The 21,087-nt window shown below is 39.7% G+C and overlaps 1 protein-coding gene across 4 annotated transcripts in view; it reads right to left on the reverse strand.

The window, feature by feature from the left end:
- rbms3 (RNA binding motif, single stranded interacting protein) overlaps nucleotides 1-21,087 on the reverse strand; it is a 192,575-nt gene that overhangs the window by 5,434 nt on the left and 166,054 nt on the right. For 3 of the 4 annotated variants that reach the window (XM_087787709.1, XM_087787707.1, XM_087787710.1), the window contains exons 9-11: nucleotides 20,812-20,908; nucleotides 16,294-16,344; nucleotides 5,327-5,448 (exon numbers count right to left, since the gene is read on the reverse strand). In XM_087787709.1, the coding sequence (XP_087643835.1) occupies nucleotides 5,327-5,448; nucleotides 16,294-16,344; nucleotides 20,812-20,908 (270 nt within the window). The remainder of the gene's footprint in view (nucleotides 1-5,326; nucleotides 5,449-16,293; nucleotides 16,345-20,811; nucleotides 20,909-21,087) is intronic. The other variant, XM_087787708.1, reaches the window with a different exon arrangement.

A 21,087-nucleotide genomic window follows, 5' to 3' on the forward strand; every position in this document is an offset into this window, starting at 1 on the left:
GGTTGAAGTGACCTTCTCCCTGCTGAAATGAAACCATGCATACCAATTTTTTCACAGACTTTTTGGCTTCACCTCTCGGCCTCCTTTCACTTATGCAGCCGGCTCACCTGCGAGAGCGCAAATGAAGGGGAGCGGGAGATAATTAGGGGTATCAAAATAGTCCTGACTGTCCATTTGAAGTGTTATATCAGCCCACAATTGGAATTTGAATTAGGCATGAGAAGATTTAATAAGCCAGGGTTTTGCGCTTCAGCTGTGACCACCGACTGCAGGTGACAAACTTAATCTTTTCTTTCAGATCATTTGAGGCCTTTTGATTTTATTCTGTGCCAGGAAAGAATATTTAACACCTGTTAAGTATAAACAAGCCTGAGAAAAACATTGACTTGAATTTTTTGATGCTCACTTTGATGATCTGATGACCTTTCCTGGCGCCCTTCACCTCTCAAACGCTCTCTCTCTTGTAAAACCACAATTTTAAGAGACACTTATTAAAAACGTGACTGAGTAGACGACCTCTCCAATGTGTTTTCCGTCTTCCCACACATCCGTGACGCCCGTGCACGCCTGCTGTGACGGGCGAGACGAGAGAACCTAACCCCTCAGAGCCCTTTATTAATGGTCTAGCTGTGCAGCCAGGACAAGTATTGTAGCGCTTGTCGATATTTCATAGATACGACATAAACACAAAGTACAATATCTTTTTCTATATAGAAATAGAAGCTTTAAGATTAAAAGGGGTGAAAATGTGGCTCTAACTATCAATGCTAATGAGAAAAAAACAGAATAAGAAGATCACTGGAGTGAAAACACTAAACATGGGGGACATAACCAAACCAATTATGGGTGACAAGAAAATGTATTCAATGGATTAACTTTAACAAATACAAAGTCAATAAAAATAAATTATAAAACATTAACAATCACGGCATCAATAACAACACAGAGAAAACAGTATAGTTACACAACTAACCATCTTCTCTGTGAAATTACATACAGTATATGTGAATAATGGTTCACATAAACAGTAAAAGCATTTACAAGAGTTAACATAACTAGAAAATAACAATAGAAAATAGTAAAATTAGCGCTTGGTGATAGTCTGGAGTTCCATCTGGATTAAGGAAGCCTTTGAAGGTATTGTCATGGACTTGTATGGCTGTTTGTTGCTGCTGCTGCACACACATCCTGATCCAGTAAGAATTGAGGAATTAAAAGAATTTGAAAACACTTTACTTTATTATAGGATGCCGGTGCCAAACATTGAAACGATGGTGGTGCTTCACCGGTGCTCAAAGAAAGTTGAATTAACCATAACATTTGAAATACATTGAATGACAACATTTGAATCAGGTACAAAGACACCTGAAAGGAACTGAAATCCACTTATGTTTTTGTCCGGTAACTATGTTTAATTCGGAACTGGTGCCAATTTTGTACCAATTATTGATGTCCCTCACATTTGTTGAAAAATGTAAATTGTTATTTTGATTTTATTGTTGCCATTTTCATAAAGTCACGTAAAGTATGTGCTTTCTCTCTGCTTTTCTAGTTCGACACGAGCCAGAACACATTTCAATTCAGGTTTAAATTCAGTAATGAGTGAAGCAGGAGGAAGTAAACGTACACACACCGATGTCTCCAGGAGTGTGAGCGTCTAGTCAAGCGTCTCTGGGTGAGTAAAGGTTAACTACGAGCGTACACAGCTCAGGAAATGTAACATCCTGTTTGTGTATTCCCCATCGGAAAACCTGAAGAATCCGGCAGATAATAGAGGAAAGAGCTTCACACAAATCTGTCTTTCCGTGACACAGACTGTGTCAATCACCGCTGTCACCATGACAACATGGGCTTGGGTTCTACATGCGATGACAGGAATAGGATGGCAAACACAGAGGGAAGGTCACCTCCTGTCATGTCAAACACTGCCATGCTCTCACACACACGTCGTGGCTGACACGCATGTGTTGCAGAGGAAATAATAGGGCGCACATCTGCACACAAACACGGCGCTGATAGACTTCGGCTAAGTGGCGAGAGCCTAAAGATGATAAATAAGCCAGAGGAGTAAACATCAGAGCCCGTAAAATAACTCAGCCGGTAGCACGGATGGCAGGTTTATGTCGGCCATCAATAAACCACAGGCCAGATGTTCCTCGTGGAGGTTGGGAAGAATTAAACACTTGCAGGTCAGCGGAATGAATGAGTCAGCATCACTAATTTTCTGTCACAACTTAACACGACGGCCCATTAAGTCACCTAAGTGACATGCAGTTATAGTTCAGTCTCGGAGGTCAATAAACTGAATCACTTCTTCAGTCAGTCAATGTACTTAAACTGTGCTCAGGTGGTTTTATTTGTGGCGCTCTATTGGCTGACGGATGAAACCAGACATTCTTAATACCGGCTCAGTATCCTGGGAGTTCACTGAGGTCACATCAATCCATGTTTTTTTTTTTTTATCAATCTGATGAATTGTGTTAATAGCCAAGATCAATCCCTTCCTGTTTACACAACAAAAATAGATCTGATTCAGAGTAAATGTTCTATAATATCCAGAATGAATTGTCACACGAACAAAATCTCCACTTAACTTTCGTTGCTGTTTGAACTTGGCAACATCTCCTAGTTAACTTTAGTATTGACATTTAAAAAAAAAATGTAAGTCATTTTTTTTTACTTTGAAACAAACAAGAATATGTCATGTCCCATGGTGGAAACATGCAGGGTGACAAACTACATTTTCAAAATAAAAAATATATATTTATATTTATTCCTAGTTTAAATTTAATTAATAAAAATGTTAATATCATTTTGCCACCAGAAAATGATGCATTCAGGCTGGAATGTTTTGATTTATTGGAATAATAATATCAAACTTTATGTTTCATTTGGAAAATAATACAATTTCTTAATTTAATAATTTAACAAGAAAATAAATGTAAATTTAACTTCAAATTTAATTGTTGCATAAAAAAAATCCTCAAAACAACAATGAAAAGTAAATAATTACTTAAAATGTTAAATGTAATATTAAATATTCTGAAGGCACTGATCTGACAGAGACCTGATAATCCACCACTTCATTCTGGAAACCTGTTTCCATTTTGCAAAATGAATATTTTTTCTTCTGGTTCCTCTGAAGAAAAACATTTATTTTCTTTCTCTTTTTTCATTAGGAAATGAAGGTTGTTTTAGTGGCAATGCTGTTATATATCGGCCAGTTTAGGAAGGTTGATCAGGTTTAACGTCTAAGGGACTCAGATCTCACTGACTACCTCTTTTCCACGACTAACTTTCCAGTTCAATTGTATACATTTTATGATTTGACACAACCTTTGATAGATGACTTCAGAACATCCCAGATGTGTAGTTGACCTCAGCAGACACGAGACAGGTGGCTAGATTCACATCAAGTAGACTAGGGATCTTTTTGAACCATGGACCAGTTCAATGTAGACGATAAAAAAGCATAATAGGGATAAAAAGACACACTTTAGATACATCAAGTCCTAATTTTGGACTTGTTTGTTTACAACAAAATGGTCTCATATATACATTATTTAAACTTATTTCTACTTATCTAATGTATTTTTTCAGTGAAAAAAAACTTCTTGACGTGTCAAGAGTTACAACCTAATGTTAACTTGGAGAGTTTCTTCAGAATAAAACACCATTTGGACCGTGATAATGAAAAAATACATACATTTGTAAATTATTTTCTCTTTTTCAGCAGTTTGAAATGCTTAATGGGCTTGTACTGAGCCCCAACACTTTTATTTCATCATAACACATTCCTGTGCGCTGGAGAAAACTCATGTGTGTGTCGTACCACAGAATACTATCATGGAAAACATTTCCCTGAATAAAAACTGAAAGTTGATTTTCCACGTGTGGAGTAGATCTTGAAAGAGCGTCTCAAGAAAGCCGAGCAGGCGGAAGAGAAAACCAGGAATGAAAGCGCCGTCACCCACTTTCCCCATCAAACATGAGACGCCATCATTGCAGATTACTCTGTCTCTAATCCGACCTGTTAGCACAGCTGGGGCAGATTAGGGAGGGGTCATACCTGACAGGGCAACGTGGCATTATAGGCGCTGACAGCTCACCTGGAAACACATGGATAACTGTACAATGCAGCACTGTTTCAATCACTCTGACACACACACACACACACCCACGTCGCTGCACATCAAGCACGCCTCAGCAAAGCTAGTGGCCCTCAGGTGTGTGTGTGTGTGTGTGTGGGGGGGGGGGGCATAGAGTCAGGCTCAGCGCTGAGCGACACCTCTAAGTACAACCGATCCTTAAACAGGGGAGTCCCTGGTTCAGAGGGGTGCACGTGTGGAACAAAGTGTGTTGATAGAGCGCGTCTGTGATTTAAGGCTGAGAAAATGTGTGTGTGGAAAAAAAGCGAGTGGAACAAAACGTGGTGTCAGGCTGGTGAGCTGCACAGGAAATCTGGTAAATACGGAGAGATGAGGAAGGAAATATACTTCTCCGGGGAATACATGGAGGTGTCAAGAAAATGATACGAGAGCTGCCAAGTGATGATGGGAAATCAGCTGAATATGTTTTCAAGAATTTATTTTTATATTATGAACTACATCGAATATCAGAATATGTGATGCTTCACCAGAATAACACGTTTGTAACCAAGTGAAAATAAATGAAACATTTGGATCTTATTTTCAAAAATCAATATATTTACTGTATTTTATGAAGTAGTAATTACCTTCATTGAAATTATGTCTTAAGTATTTTGAACAAATGTATGTACAAATTGTTGCATATTTATATGTTAAAAACATTTTTGTATCTGGTTTATGGTACCCATGTGATAAACCATGGGAAAAAAGTCTAAAGAAAGACAATTATTATATAATAATGAACTTTATCAACTTGTAATTTCATGAAAATTACTCTAGAGAACCACTTGCTTTATTGATTTTTCACGTCCAACTACTATGCTGCGTTCAAGGACCCCTAGTGAACATAGAGAAGAAAATTGTCACTAGAAGCAACCATGGACAACTCTAAAGTATTTTTAAGGAGCAAATGGAACCTGAGCACCACCAGAAGATACTAAAAGGGTGAATCTAGAGCAGGCCAGAAATGCCTCAGAAGTAGTATTTATCGCGCACCTCTTACAGTTGTGTCAACACAGTCAAAACAATCCATAAATGCAATAAACCCATCTAACCCACAGTGTACTAGTCAGCACTCCAAGCAGCAGATTGACCTCTTGCAAGCGTCTTTTTGGAGTGAAGAAGAAGAAAACCTTCTCTGTGTCTCTCTTCCACGGATGACTTTCATAGTTCCGAAGAATGTACTCACACTTCCCGTTGTGCCGAGGGACAGGTGGTTCATCTGCTGCGTGAGAGGACCCATCATGCTGGCAGGCTGCATGGACATAGTGTGGTCCATCGCTGGAGTGATCACTGCACCCTGGGGGAGGAAGAGGAGGATACAACATTTATCAGTTAACACAGAAAAAAGAACTCCCGTCAGGTTGGTCATGTGACTCTCAGTATAAGATTATTTTTTGCTAAATGTATTCTTCACAAACCTTTTGATGATGAATTAACTTTAAACTTAAGCAGCTACTTGAGGCAGTAAACCTGCTTGAGAAGCTGCCAGTTGATATTGATGGACGACTGCACACGTGTCTATGCTAATCCCCGAGTTAGCTTGTTGGCCGTGTTGTTGTAACGCCGCAGCACCGTGTTGTTCACATAAGCCAGGGGTCTCAGACTCAACTGGCCGGGGGCCACAGGAGGTGAGTTGTTGTTGACTGAGCAGCAGACTCTTTTAACTGTTATTTCTGCAGATCCTGGATCCAAATTTGGTTTGTATTTTGTTGTTGAATGTATTGTTGTTCTCACTGTGTATTTAGGCTTCTTGCTTTTTATTTATTTTATATAATCAAAGATAAATGAGGAGAAACGAGTAACCTGAGGATGTCTTCATAGGAGTTTTGGACAATAAATTAAACTCAATCAAACTAAATATTCTTGAATTATTATTTTTTCGTTTTTCATGCAACTTTATATAAAATAGAATGTTTATATTCGTTTTTCTAAAGTGATAATAAATGCTGATAAAAACAAATCCTTTATTCCAATTTTTTAAATAATTTATATTTAAAGACTCTTTAATGAATATTATGAATAAATACAAAATAAAACGGTCACGTGACCTCAAGAGGGCCACATAAATACAGTCAAAGGACCACAGTTTGTCCAGGTCTGACTTTTATTATATATTACAATAAGCGTGAAGCTGCACTCACACACACCCATACACCTACAAGGACACACACACACTCAAGCGAGTGAGCAAAGGTAGCAGAACGTGGTTAAAAAGAAGAAGATGTAAGTTTGAGACGAGCGGGACAGACTCTAATAAAAAAAGCAGATTCAGCTAGAACACAGCGTTGCTGGAGAGAAAACAGAAGGTTGAAGAAACGTCAGGCTGAATGCAGATAAAAGAACAAACAGATCAGAGAGACTTTTGAGGATCAATACACTTCTATCTTCCAATACAAGTGGCGATAGCTTTCCGGCGAGGATGCGCCCTCGCTCACTTCCCGCTCTCTTCACCAGTTTGCCTTCAGGTGTTAAACTCGCCAGGTTTCCCCTTAAGGCTGACAAGAATCTTCTCTTCTATGCGGCTGCGAAAGTCAAGGGAAAGTGATGAAACTAAACTCTCATCTTCCATCGCTCTCATGATGGCTACACTTCCCAAGCCGCCGCGAGCTCCGGAGCGACACGCCGACACATGAACACTCTGGTGTCCCTGCTTGCTGGTGTGCCCCCTACTGGTCCAAGAACAAAGAGTGTGTCAGATCTCCTCGCCCCCCCACCAACATTACTCACTCTATACAGACGAGTGTCATTCTATCCTTTCTTCAACGCAGAGGAGCAGACAATCACTGTGATGGAATCAAGAGGGAGCGACGTCACGAGTCACACAGTGTGACATCAGATCTTTCCTAGATCAACATTCAGATGAAGGAATCCACGACTACACATGAATCAAGTGGCTAGCTAAAGCCCATGTGATCTCACTTTGCATTAAGAGCATGGAGGACAAGCCATTAAAGAGATCCATAAACGGACGTTAGACCTGCTCAAATATCTTCCCACCTCAGGAATGAATCCCATAAACATGTATCCTGAAGGACGATTAAATTATCCGTCACTATTCAATCAGCAGTATTTAAGATAAGGAAATTATTTGTTGATATATTTTCTGCATTGATGGTTTTGAATTTGAACACGGGTGAGTCATTATGTTAATGATGCTCTTCACTACTTTGTCTGGATAGTCTGTGTCATGTGACAAAAAAACGACTTAACGTCACAAATACTCTACTGTACTGAAGTGGCACAGAATTAGCAATGGAGAAAATTATAATTTATAACATTGCAGTAACACTACTCAGACACTAAAATAAATGTCTGGCCTTTCTAAACACACACAGACTTCATGAATTTGTGGTGAAGTTTAATCCATGTGTCTTGGTTTGGAGATTATGGGTCAAATTGAGCAATCACAGTTGGTCAAAAACCACCAATCATCATCGTCCAAAAAGTGGTTAAAGGGGGAGATTTAAATGGCGACGAAAGAGAGTGTAGTTGTGGCTTGTTTGCCCTTTTTTAAGAGGACCTTATTAAACTCTTATTTTGAGATTGCCTGAGGTGAAGGATCATCTGTGAAGGTCACGGTTTGCAACTGGAAATTATCATTTATATTGTGACAAAAAGTAATTTGCCACAGGTATTATTGGTTACACAGTAATGAGGTATTTGTGCTTTGTTACTCTCCTCCTCTGTAAAATAGACAGCCAAAGAGGAGCGTTTAATGAAAACTCAGTTCAGATGTGCACACCATCTAGTCCATCATCGTTTCCTGGCGGCAAGAAGGAAAGAAATGGGAAGTGAGAAGTGAAGGTCTTTGTGAGGACGGGAGTACGATGATTAAGGAGAAAGCCGATGGAGGTCACGAGTAAGACGGGAAGCAGGGAGAGTCGCTGGAGGGAGAGAGAAAGGGGGGAGAGAACGAGGGAGACAAAGCGAAAAGGAAACAGTCAAAGAAGGAGAGGAGCAGGAGCTATGGGCTTCCTGATACTGATTCAGCCCCTGACAAGGCTTTTATAATAGGAAAGGGAGAGCAACGGAAAAGCTTAATTCACAGACGTGTCAGGGAGAGTTAAGCCGATTTGTGATTTCGATTTTCTGTGTTTGCGAGACTGAGTGTCTGTGAGAGCGGGATTTCTGTGGTGTGTGTTTTTGTGTGTGTCAACAGATGATAGAGGACAGAAAATGAAAATGGACTGCACAAATAGACAATATCTTTTGATTTGTGTGGCACATGTGTGTGAGAAAGGCAGGAGGATAATGAATGCTGCTGATGTTCCTGCCACTTACACGTGTCCTCATGTGTGCTCATGTTTTAGGGAAGGTGTGTGTGTGTGTGTGTCTGCAGGGACCTGTGTGTTTTGACTTCATGTTATTGTCGCTCCAAATAAGACTAGAATAACATCAGGCTGTGAAAAGTCAGGGATCCAAATGCCTTTCCTATTGTTGACTAAAACACTAAATAGGAATAGTTTTATTTCTACCACCAATCATCAACCTTTCAATGTCCATCCATCCGTCTGCCAAATAACTCAAAAACATTTGAGAGAGTTTCAGTTAGTCATCTTCTGGATCTGGATCCACAAATCTTATGAAGTCAAGACAAGAGCTGTGGCAGAAGCTCAAATCACGCTTACCGTATTTTCCAGACTATAAGTCGCTCCGGAGTACAAGTTGCACCAGCCATAAAATGCATAATAAAGAAGGAAAAAACATATATACTGTATGTCGCACTGAAGTATAAGTCGCATTTTTGGGGGATATTTATTTGATAAAATCCAACACCAAGAACAGACATGTCATCTTGAAAGGCAATTTAAAATAGAAATAGAATAGAGGCAACAACAGGCTGAATAATTGTACGGTTTGCTTACGTTACATGACACAACTGAGAACGTGCCTGGTATGTTAACATAACATATTAAGAGTTATTCAGATAACTATAGCATAAATAACATGCTAAGAAGTTTACCAAACCATCCGTGTAATTCCAAATAACTAAAATCCAATGAAATCTTCATCCTCGGTGTCACTTTTAAACAACTCCGCTAACTCCGGAGGTAGAAGGCGCTTCCTCTTCTACATCAAAATTATCAACACAGGCCTAGAGCGCCCTCTTTCGGTTTAGTGTGAAAATAACATGTGAAATGATATACCAGAAATAATGTGTTAATAATTTCACACATAAGTCGCTTCCCCGGCCAAACTATGAAAAAAACTGCGACTTATAGTCCGGAAAATACGGTACTTACTTTACTTTGTATGTTGTGGAGGCAAGTATTGTAACTCCACTGCCACCTGCTGTCCAAACCAGCTCATTCGAATTTTAACTATTAGTGATTTCTCAAATAAACACATTGGCACATGGATGAAATAAATATAGGGCGATGACATCAGGTGAAAAAAGCTTTCATGAGCTGCTTGGCAGAGGTCTGCGTTTTTCCAGTCGTGAATGTATGTATTTTCAAAACTTGTTAAATAGTTAATTTGACAAAAATGGACACCATATGTGTTTTATAGTAGTTCTTACTCTTTACACTGATCAGTGGTTTGATCATAATTATAACTGTTACAGGTACTAATACCTGTTAAAAAAGCATCACACGCCCGACACCGTCTCCTGCTCTCAGCTCTTGCAATGCTTTTGTAGAGAGACTCCAGCCAGAGGGCAAACAGAGACGCTCTGACACCGACCATCACATGACACAGACAGTTGATGTTTTACTGCCCTTGGTAATGAAATTTACATGAGGAGAGAGGAAGCTCCACACTCTGCCTCTACTGGTAACAAATACTCTCGAAGTTGGAGCTTTCTAGTGCTTCTGGATGGAAAGAGGCGGAACACATTAAAACCCTCCACCAGGGAACACAGCTGGTCCAGACGTCTTCACTCCCATCAAGACGTTTCTCTTGGCAGGAGACAGCTGCAGGCTAGCAGGTAAAGGTTTGTGGTTTAGAAGTGAGCTATAAATCAATCCCTTCACATCTAGGACGACTTCTAACTCAAATCAGGGTAGAGTTTGAAGTCCAGTAAGGTAGCATGGTTGTTCTGAAGCCTTGAAGCACGTTGGTAAAGCTAGTTTTTGTAAATGTTAGGATCTAAATCAAAAATAAATGAATAATAGAATAAATAAAGAACAAAATACAATGAAGAATACAAAATCTAAAAAGTATTATTATGACATTTTTAAGTATATCTATCTATCATTCAAATGGTTTGGGTCAGGTTATTGGTGAGGTTTTGGTTTTGGGTGAAAGTTCTCCTGACAAATACATGTTGGGACCACTGCAACAAATGCATGGAGCTTCTTTGTCCATTCAATTATCCTCAATAATAATTGATGGTAACCAAAATGTTTCTCAAACTCAGACTGCATTATCTGGGCAATTGCTCAAGAACGACTGGCGAAGGAATCAATAGATGAGATGAGACCGACTCACCTCTGAATTGACCTTAATCCATAACAAGCAAATAAATGATCTCTTATAAAACACAGGTTTCCTCCTCAAGACTCATTAAAAAGAAGCTTGTTTGCACAGTTATGATATATATATATTTAAAGTTAAGACTGGAGGTTATGACCCCTGCCCCAAAAGTTGGATGTAACAATTGGATGCTTCATCAGAAAAATTTGGAAGATATTTGCGTTTTTGAGAGTAATGTCGATTTAAAATCGAACACTGGTGGGATAAAAACAAGCTGTAAAAACAATGGGTAAAACAAGATTTACTGGTGTGGTGGAGAAATCAAGCTCCCTGTGTGTTAACCACAAGTCTGCAATGAACTCTTGCGACACAATAAAACAATACAATTATCTTGCATTCAACTCACATAATAAATCTTAGCATAAGTTTAAGTCACCACGGCCGGGACTGTTTCCAGTTGTAGTGTTTGCACGCTCCCATTTTGGTAAACTTGTTACAGTAGGTGTAAGCAGGATCAGAATTTAGTCAGATTCAGTCGTGCAAATGGTTTCTTAGAGACTGAATCAGAATGGGAATCATTTTATTAATTATTTTTTATAAAACTGTATTTTAATTCATTTATTTTCTACCAGTGTTTGCCTCTCCAAGTGGGAGATGGGCCCCCCCTAAATGAAGGACTATAACAAATATACTGACAGTTAGTGAGAAGATCATTGTAAAAAGACAAAATGAAAAGGAAATTAATATAAAAAAACACATCGTCGATTTATAGAAACTGCCTGGAATAGAATTAAGACTCAAAAATGGGAAAAGGTTTACATTGCACACCAAGCTGGAGAGAACAGAGCGAGCCTGACACCAGAAGGATTTGGGAATAAAAGATGGAAAAGGGAGGGACAGAGACAGCCCGGAAAAGCCACTCAAGGGCAATTGTAGCGCCGGCTTAAATTCTGCTTCGCCAGTCAAATCCGCAAGAGCAACAAAACTTCCATTTAAGAAGCTGCAGAGAGTTTTTAATGTGGAGTCTGGAGATGGGTATCACACAGCGCTCTGATTCATGCCCACATGACGGGGGCAGATGGTTCTGGTTCAGGATTAAGATGCCCGGTAAGCACACATTCAAAGCTGGAGTGAGGAAGAACTGGCGAGAGTGCAACACAGAGGAATTCAATAATTCAAGAGCGTGAAGACGGTGCAAACACGAGCTTGTGGAAGGTAAAAAGAAAAGAAGAGGTTTGAGTAAGAAGCTAATGGTGCGCTTGGCTGCTTCTGCTCCTTGACAGTGTGAAGTGTGTGATTGATGATGCGTTTGCGAGAGAGATGTACCCTCATGGAAGTGCGTCTGCACATAAAGAATCAGTGTTTGGTGTGCGTTTATTTTTCATTGGGGCCAAAGTTATTTTTCCTATTTGGAAAGCTTGACTGACTTCAGAAGCGAGTGAAAGCAGTCGTGTTGTTCTGACATCTCATGTCTTTTTCCCAAGCAACGACATGAAAGGAAATCGTCATTTTCTGCTGTTTACAGATGAAAACAGTAATTCTATGGAAGATCCACTGGGTCCAGAGACCACCCACGACCTTCTCCTGTATGTATGTGACGAGCACCGTCTACAATCCTTCCGTGACTCTTTGAAAAGCTTCCTGAAATTACTTTTTGACAAGAGATCTTGGCCTTGACTGCCAGTACAATACCACACATAGGGGTAAACATCCCTTTAACTATTTTTAACCATGTTTATGTTTTTCCAACTGTCATCCATCATCATCGATGTTTGGCTGAACTCTGTTGCCTTTTATTCTTCTTGCACTTATTAAGGCAGACAAACATATTCTGAAGGCTCTGCTTCGACCATCCGTGTTCATTATAACTTAAAAAGTGACGCCTCCGCGGCAGGAGTTCAGTTTCATACTGATCAGCTTGTCAGGCGTAATCTGGTCTGATTAAACAAACTCTGCTGAAGCTGCAATATCACAACTTATCTTCAGAGCCGTCGTGCTGTGTTTTTGTTTTATTTGCAGGCTCTGCTGATATTCATGTGCAACACCAGGAGATTAGCAATGAAGCTAGAATAGAAATGAAAGACAGAATTAAAACAGTTTTCCCAAGTTGTTTTTCAAGAACAAAATAATGATGTTACTTTGACAAAATACAAATGATTTTAAACTACAACTTATCTAAATCTTAATTAATTGTAAATACTATTCAACTTCTTCTAGATTATAGTTTTACTCATATAAAACTCAAGTTGCCATATATACGCAACTGAACACATGTTCAGTTGAATTCTTCTGCTCCCAGAACACTCATCTCTACCTTCTCATATCCTGGACAGCAGCATCACACAACGCATCATTGGTTTAACACGCAACACGATGGGAGCTGCCAAATTGTGACACAATCGATGGAGTTTTAATGTTTGGAGGGCCACCGAGCTCCTGCAGCCACCACGCTTGACTGATCAGGTTGTGCGTGTGTGTGTCGGTGTGTGTGCTTGTTTGAGTTTGTTTTTTTGCGTAGGTGTGTGTGTGTATTTGTAGTTTTGTGGATTTTCGCACGTGTGTGTTTGTGCATGTGTATTCATCGGTTTTTTGAGATTTTCACATTTTTGCCAGTGGGTGTGTATGTGTGTGTGTAAGTATATGCAGTATATGTTTGTTTTGGTGCATGTGTATGAGATCGTGTCAGTGCGTGAATTTGTGTGCGTTGGTGAGTGTGTGAGTATATACAGTATTTGAGTGTGTTGTTCTATGTGTATGAGTGTGTGTGAGTATATACAGTATATGTGTGTGTTAGTGCATGTGTATGACTGTGTCTCAGTATAAACAGTATGAATGTGTGTTGTGTACATGTTTGAGTATGTGTCTGAGTGTGTGTCAGTATAAACAGAATGACTGTGTGTTTGTGCACGTGTATCTGTGTGTGTCCTTGTGTGACTATGTGTGTGTTAGTGTAAGTATGCTTGAGTATATACAGTATGTGTGTGCGTTGATGCATATGTATGAGTGTCTGTTAGTGCGTGAATATGCGTGTGTAAGAATGTGCGAGTATATACATTATGTGTGTGTGTGCGTTGATGCATGTGTAAGAGTGTGTGTCAGTGCATGTATATGCGTGTGTACGTATGTTTTAGTATATACAATACGTGTTGATGCATGTGTGTGAGTGTGTGTGAGTATATACAGTGTGTAGGTGTGTGTTTGTGCATGTGTATGAGTGTGTGTCAGTGCAAGAACATATGTGTGTGTGTGTAAGTATGTATGAGTATATACAGTGTGTGTCTGTTGGTGCCTGTGTATTAGTGTGTGTGAGTATATACAATGTGTAGATGTGTGTTTGTGCATGTGTATGAGTGTGTGTCAATGCACGAACATATGTGTGTGTGTAAGTATGTATGAGTATATACAGTGTGTGTCTGTTGGTGCCTGTGTATTAGTGTGTGTGAGTATATACAGTGTGTAGGTGTGTGTTTGTTCATGTGTATGAGTGTGTGTCAGTGCAAGAACATATGTGTGCATGTAAGTATGTATGAGTATATACAGTATGAATATGAGTGTGTGTGTTAGTATGTTTGAGTATAAACAGTATGAATGTGTTGGTGCACGTGTATGAGTGTGTGTCCGTGTGTGAGTGTGTGTGTGTTGCCCAGATGATGTACTGAGGGAGCACAGAGCTAATAGGAGGGAGGAGCTGAACGTGAGACTGATGAGTAGGTGTGACCAGAGCAGCCAGATAATGACTAGAGTCCAGCTGTCTGTTTACAGAGTCGTGGCTGGAGACGTCCACACGGAGACTTGTGGCAACAGTGAGATATAAACAACAGAGCTAAGTGTGTGTGACAGGAGGCGGACGGATGCACTTTGTACTGGTCACATCACAAAGGGATCTAACACGGCGGACAGACGAGAGGAATGAACAAAAAAATTCCAAATGTCACATATTTTTCTGCTCAAACCTTCACAGTTAATTAATTTTGAAAAAACAGAAAAGAACCAGCACAATTATCTTTCAAAGTCTGGCTCTCTTTTTTTTGACCATTTCTTTTCCCTCAACCTGATGAATACAAAACATATTGAAGTAGTTTTCTTCAGTATAGATCTATTGAAAAATTCCTAGAATATGTCTAATAATGAATTAATTAATTTAATTCGATTTTATTATTTGCTTTTCCTTTTTCAGGTGAAGTCACTTGAATAACAACAATATTCATTGAAAAAAAGGAAGATAATTAGAGTTATTGAAGCTTAAAACCACAATTATGGTTACCAAAGAAAGAACAAAGTCATTTGTATTTTCAAGTAAATGCTATATTGTTTTTTGTGTTAAAGGTGAAAACACTAATTTGAAAAATAAAGCAATTTAACTCAATTTCACAATTATCTAATGATGATTTTGTCATCTTGTAGTTAGTTTAACAACATTTCCAGATAAACATTTTTCAATTCTTTTATGTTTTGTATTTGTTTTGTTACATTGTGTCTCATCGACATATAAATAATAGTTATTAGGTATTTATTTACTCGCTCTATTAGATGCTATTGCATGTGTTTGTTACATTGTATAAAATTATATAAAAAATAAATTATGTTGGGTATTAGTTTAATTATTGTGATTTAACACACAAAGCAAGACATATTTGATCAGAATAGCCTGTAGAGCGCCACCTTGAGCCTGAATTGAGCACTATAATGAACAAGTGAGTAGCAAAATGCATCCACTCCAGCAGGGGTCTCTCATCCCTTTCTACTGCGGAGGAAAGTTCCACTTTGACCATCAGGGAACATAAATCACAGGTCAAATGTTTTTCTTGATATTCTCTACTGGGGGGGGGGGGGCAGCGAGCGAGCGGTAAGCAGCGCTCAAACAGGCGACGTCAAGAAGAAGGTGACCTGCTGTTACTAGATTACATATTCAGTGTCCTGCAGCGAGGGTGGAAATGAGATGAGTGGAAATGGGTGGTAAGTGACCAGGGTTGGGGGGGCTACACGGCTGGTCGTTGTGGATTCAACACACGAGCTGGTTTCATCACACCCAGCTTCCAAAAAGTCAAGGTGAAGGATAGAGAAAATACATTAACAATAATGAAATATAGAACGATAATAAAAACATCCAGAGCATTCTATAATAATGAATGGATTCATTTGTGGTGTGCGAAATTGAGGGACCCTTTCCTTATTATTTATAAAAACAACACTATTTTGTCATTACATTACCATATCTGTTGATGAAAGTACTTAAGTGGTTATTATCAAGAAATCAATGGGAAATGTCTAAAGATCAGTTCCTAAATAAGAACCTGAATGATATATTCTTTTTTCTTCTTATCATTATATGTTTACAGACAAATGTACCTTTAAGAGAACAAGGTACTGAAATAATTTCTAACACGACGTTCGATCCGTACAAAAGGACACTCGTGCTCGGATATGCAGGTAAGTAATCAGTAGAGCAGCGACTTGTGTTCTCGATCGTACACAAGACATCTCTCACATCAGCGAGAACCGCAAGATTAAACACGACTGCTTTCTCTGCAGACAATCTAATGAATATTGTTTCCTCGGATCTGCTGTCTCCGCCTGGTCACCCAGACCGCCAGTGAGTCTGTGATCGATACTTTCTGAGAACTGGTGCTGATTCCGGTCATAAATGGTCGACAGCCCGGGACAGAATGCTCAATACAGACGGATTCAACTTAACTGTCACATGTTTAAATACAAACGCACTCACTGTTGGTTGCATAACATATTGTTGATGAGGCATCCATGATGTGCTCTGGACCTGAGGAGGACAAGAAAATAACAAGTTTAGCTTCATTCACAGATTTAATGATGAAGAACACATTTGTATTTTCCGTGGGGCAGAAGGTTATGGGTTAGGCCTGGGGAAACATATATATTTTTTGTGCACACGCCTGCTGACTCTACAAATACATTAAGACATAAACAAATGTATTACATAAAAAATATATACAATAAAGAACGATCAGTCAAATAAATGTTAAATTAAGCTCTACCTTATGAAAAGTAAACACAAATGAGTACATTTTTCGTAGAACAATAATGGAGCAAATGATGTGACAGTTTCAAGGTGAAAACAAAATGCTAATCCAGCGTTCGTAATTAAAACGTACCTCCACTTAGTGAGAAAACAACGTAAGTAAATAAGGAGGATGAAGACGGGAACAATGGGCGACAGACATGGCAGAAGAAGAGGAACAAACAGAGCTGTGAGATTTGCTGGAGAGACGCATTAGACAGCTTGTAGCAGACAAACACACAGGCTGGCCACTGATCCTGGTAAAATGATTAGATTAAACAAAGACAAACATTGAATAATCTGCTCTAAGAGCAATCAAGCCGCGGAGCCAACCCAAACCCCACATTTGGATTTGCACCCAAACAAGCTCAATATTCTATAATATCAAGCCAAGCACGCTGCTCTGTGACGACAATATTTGTTTTCTCCCGCTCAAGTGGAGAGAGCACACACACTCACACACACACACACACACTCACACACACAAAGGAGGAGCTGATTTTTAATTACCCTTTTTAAACCAGGATTCAACCTGACAGACAGGGAATTTAATGAACAGGCAACAGATCTGGGAGTTCCAATCTTTTTTTCTTTCTCTCAAATAACAACAATGCTTAATCCACTAAATGAGATCTGAGATTAAAAGAGAGTATTTCACATCACTTCAGGACTAAATTTGATTCAGCATCAAACAAAATAAAACAGATTCATTCGGCACAGGTAGACATTGAATAATTAAATATCAAACAAGTACCCGACGTTGCCCGGGTATTTTTATAGAGTCACTACTGACTTACTTAAAAGGATGCTATTGCAACTTTTGGCTAATCGCATCAGATTTCGAAAAATGACCCTGAAGCTACTATGGTAGAAATGAAGGCAAAAATGTTGGAGGACTTGCTGAGTATTAGAGCTACAGAGCTCTGGCACTTGGAATGGGACTTTAAATAAGGGAGTAGTTAGCGCACCACTGTTTTCCACCTTTTTGGCATCTTCGGAAGAATAAAAAAATTAAAATCAGGCCTATTCCAAGCGTTTTAACGTTTAGCTGAAGTTAAAAACACAAGTTAAATGGATTTTTTCGTTTGCAAAACATGTGGAAGCAGTGTCAGTGACCTCTGCCGGATTTGAAGCTAGTCTGTGGTTGTGGCCATCATGGAAAAGCAGTCCTCCGGTACAGCTAGACTCGGCTCAAGAGGCGGGGCTAAGACGGTTTAAATTCTGATTGGCCATAACCATTATTATGCACATGTCTACTTTTAATTATAGATATTTATTGTCAGTATAATTATCGGCTAACCACCAATAAATTATCTGTTAACCACCAAACAGTGTAACAATAACCCTATGAATTAGAGAGACGTGAAGAGTTCACGAGCAAATAAAAAATAAACATTTAGCTTTATTTTGGACTCCATCTTTAAGGGTTGGCTCCTGACAGACAGAGTCCTTTTGTTCATACCTGCCGCCACAACTAGCTCCAATCAGACTCTCTACCTCTGGCTGAACCTCACCACTCGCACCGCCATTTAAGACTGCCTGTTAAACCAATCAACCCAGAAGAACAGTCAGTCAGTTGGCCGGCCACTCGATTCAGACGCCAAAAAAACAGCCAGTTAGTTACTCAGCCAACCAGCCGTGGATCCAAACTGCAAGCTGCAAACGTAGTGGGCCAGAGCGGTGTTCTGTGGAGCCAGAAGCCGGTGATATAAACCAGGCCGTGGTTGGTTTCGCCAGCAACGATCTATGTTCGCGATCTGGCCCAGTTTTACTTCCTGTCGTGTGTATCATCAAAGCTGCTCGTGCGATCGCCAAAACAAATGGAAACCCGTCGAGACTGAAGCAGACATGAGAACATTGAACCGTCAAGTGGACAAAAATCCAGATAAAAAGACACAGTTGAGAACAAAGTACAGATCCAGAATGTCCTGGACTGTACCGTGTGTTAACATCCCTGCATGCCTCACAAATGAAGCGCCCCTGCAGGTTACTGGGACAGTGAAAGCAATTACGCTCTGAAAGGTCGTAGACAGCGACCTCTGCTAACTTTGAAGCCGTCGATACAAACTTTATAAAGGAGTGATTTTCCTTTGTGTGGCACTCTGGCAGCCTGGTTAGTCTTGTCTATTCCTCTTCCCTTTGTGTCTTTGTACTTGAACAGAAGATGAAGGATTCACCTCTCTGCTGTGACTGGCTGAAGGGCAATCACAGTGGCAGAGCAGCTCGATATTGAAACGGCAAGGATTAATATTCCTCAAAAGATCGGCCATTGTTTTTGATAAATCAATTTGGGAAGCCTTCCGAGAGCAGATTAGACGTGCCCTGGCCCACTTCTCTCCCCTCCCCCCGAGCCTTTTTATGCCCCCGCCACAGGTACTAGACCGGTTTTAATCAAGAATACCGCAATGACGGGCAAGACAACCTTCAGAACGCCGCTCCCTAGCTTACCAGAGGCAACGCCTCCACGTCATACTCCATCTTCTGTCGAGTTATCGTTGCTTCCATCATTACTTGTTCAATTCCTTCATCATTATGATGTCTGCATAGTGAAGATGACTGATGGCCAATGATATTTTCAATGAGGAACATTTGTTTCTAACCTCCTGTGGATCTGGATTTTAAGGTTTTTCATGGTTTAGTTTTTTAGTTACAAATCGAAGGAAATTAACTGTGGGAGCTGATGTTCAAAAGTAAATGTGCACTGGCAATTTAGCAAGCTCTCTTCACCTCTTTTAAAGTCTGTATTATCCTCTATCTCTGGGAGAACTGCTGCAGAAAGAGCAGCAGTTCTGTACGCAACCACTTAACCGTATTAAAAACCCTTTTACAACGTCTTTAAAAAAGTACCATGGGTGTTAGACACTCATTTAACCATCAGTACACACTGTAAAGAGTGTTAACTTTCTTTCTCATGTTACCCTTTCATTATATTCCAGTTTCACTGAATTTGCGTGATAAATATCGCCCAATCATAATTCAGCCTCTTGACCACAGTCAGGCTAAACTAGCATTTCTATGATGACCACATCCATGGATTGAATTTAACTGTATTTTTCCCTTCATTTTTGTTATCTTTATATCACAATTTTGTAAATAAAAAAGACCTCAACATGTCAGAAGGTGGCAGTGGCATTCCAGAACATCTCAGATCCACCTGGTTAAATAGTAAAATCAACACTTAAAAAGCAACTAACATGAATACCCAACTCTCCTGACTCACTCACTTATTTGAAATGTTGAAGTCTTCCTCTCCAAGATGCACTAAGTCATCATGAAAATGTGTTAAAGTTATTACTTTAAAAAGTTCTCCTCCCATCTAAAATCTTAGCGAACGAGAGGTTACAAGAGCAAACTCCATTATGACGTAATATTGGATTCACTCCAGCCAGCTGTAATCACAACCTGCTTTGTTCATACAACAACTCCCTTGGAGGTGGAGACTTCCGAGATTGATAAAGCAAGGAGACAAACCTCAGTGTTTGACCAATCACAGCCGACTGGGTGTGGTTATGGTAAACAAGATTCCATCTCCAGAAAAAAAGTATTTTCAGTGGTTAAGTACATTTTCTAATGTAATTTTTTTTATTAAAATAGAGTTTTGTACTAACAGACACATACTGATGAGTACAATAGAGGTCCAACATCTATTTAAGATTTAATCGTCTTAAAAGTTTCAGACGGTCAGAGATGATGACTCCTTGGCAGTGGTAATAACAGTCTCAATATACACGTCTTCTGAGTGGTTCAAGGTCTTAATGTTAAATCTGTGATATAATGGGTTTTAGGAAACTGGACAAGCAGGTCCTGCCTTCACTGTTGGGTGACTATTTTGATAAAGTTACTGCGGTCAACTGGTCTCAACACTCCACTGTATAAATGTACTCTGAAAAATGACGTGTTGGTGTAAGTAAAAGCCTAGAACGATCCGTGGCTGTAGTTGGTACGCTTAAGAAAACCATCAATCTCTTCATTCTCGAAGAGCGACACCCTTTTCTTCTCCAGCAGCCTCGTAAACTCACACATTTTCTCAAGGCTGTTTTGTTCTCTCCCCGCGGAAACAAATGTGAGCACAGCAGGAGCGGCAAGAAGATGATTAGAGCAGAGTCATCCACTGTAGACCTCAAACTGTTCCACAGGCCTCTCCATCCTCCATCTCAACAACCCTGGACCACACAACACAATGTCCCAGCGCTGAGTTTGAAAGCCCACCTGATATGTGGAGACGGGGGAAGCAGCGATGAATGGCGTGATGGAGGTCTGTGCGATCATGCGGTTGGTGGCGATGCTGTAAGGCGAGGAGTAGAACCTGCGACGAGGCAAGAATACAACATTATACAGTAGATCTACAGTGCTTTTACTGGTATTCATAATTCACATTTCAACTTATTTTCCTTTTGCTGTTTGGCTATATCATGTCCTGTTCTTGAGTAGGGCCACTTCACGATACTTGTGAGTGTGTGTGTGAATGGTTGTTTGTCTTTGTGT

Source organism: Callionymus lyra, chromosome 3 (assembly GCF_982586985.1).
Source record: "Callionymus lyra chromosome 3, fCalLyr1.hap1.1, whole genome shotgun sequence".
Lineage (NCBI taxonomy): Eukaryota > Metazoa > Chordata > Actinopteri > Syngnathiformes > Callionymidae > Callionymus > Callionymus lyra.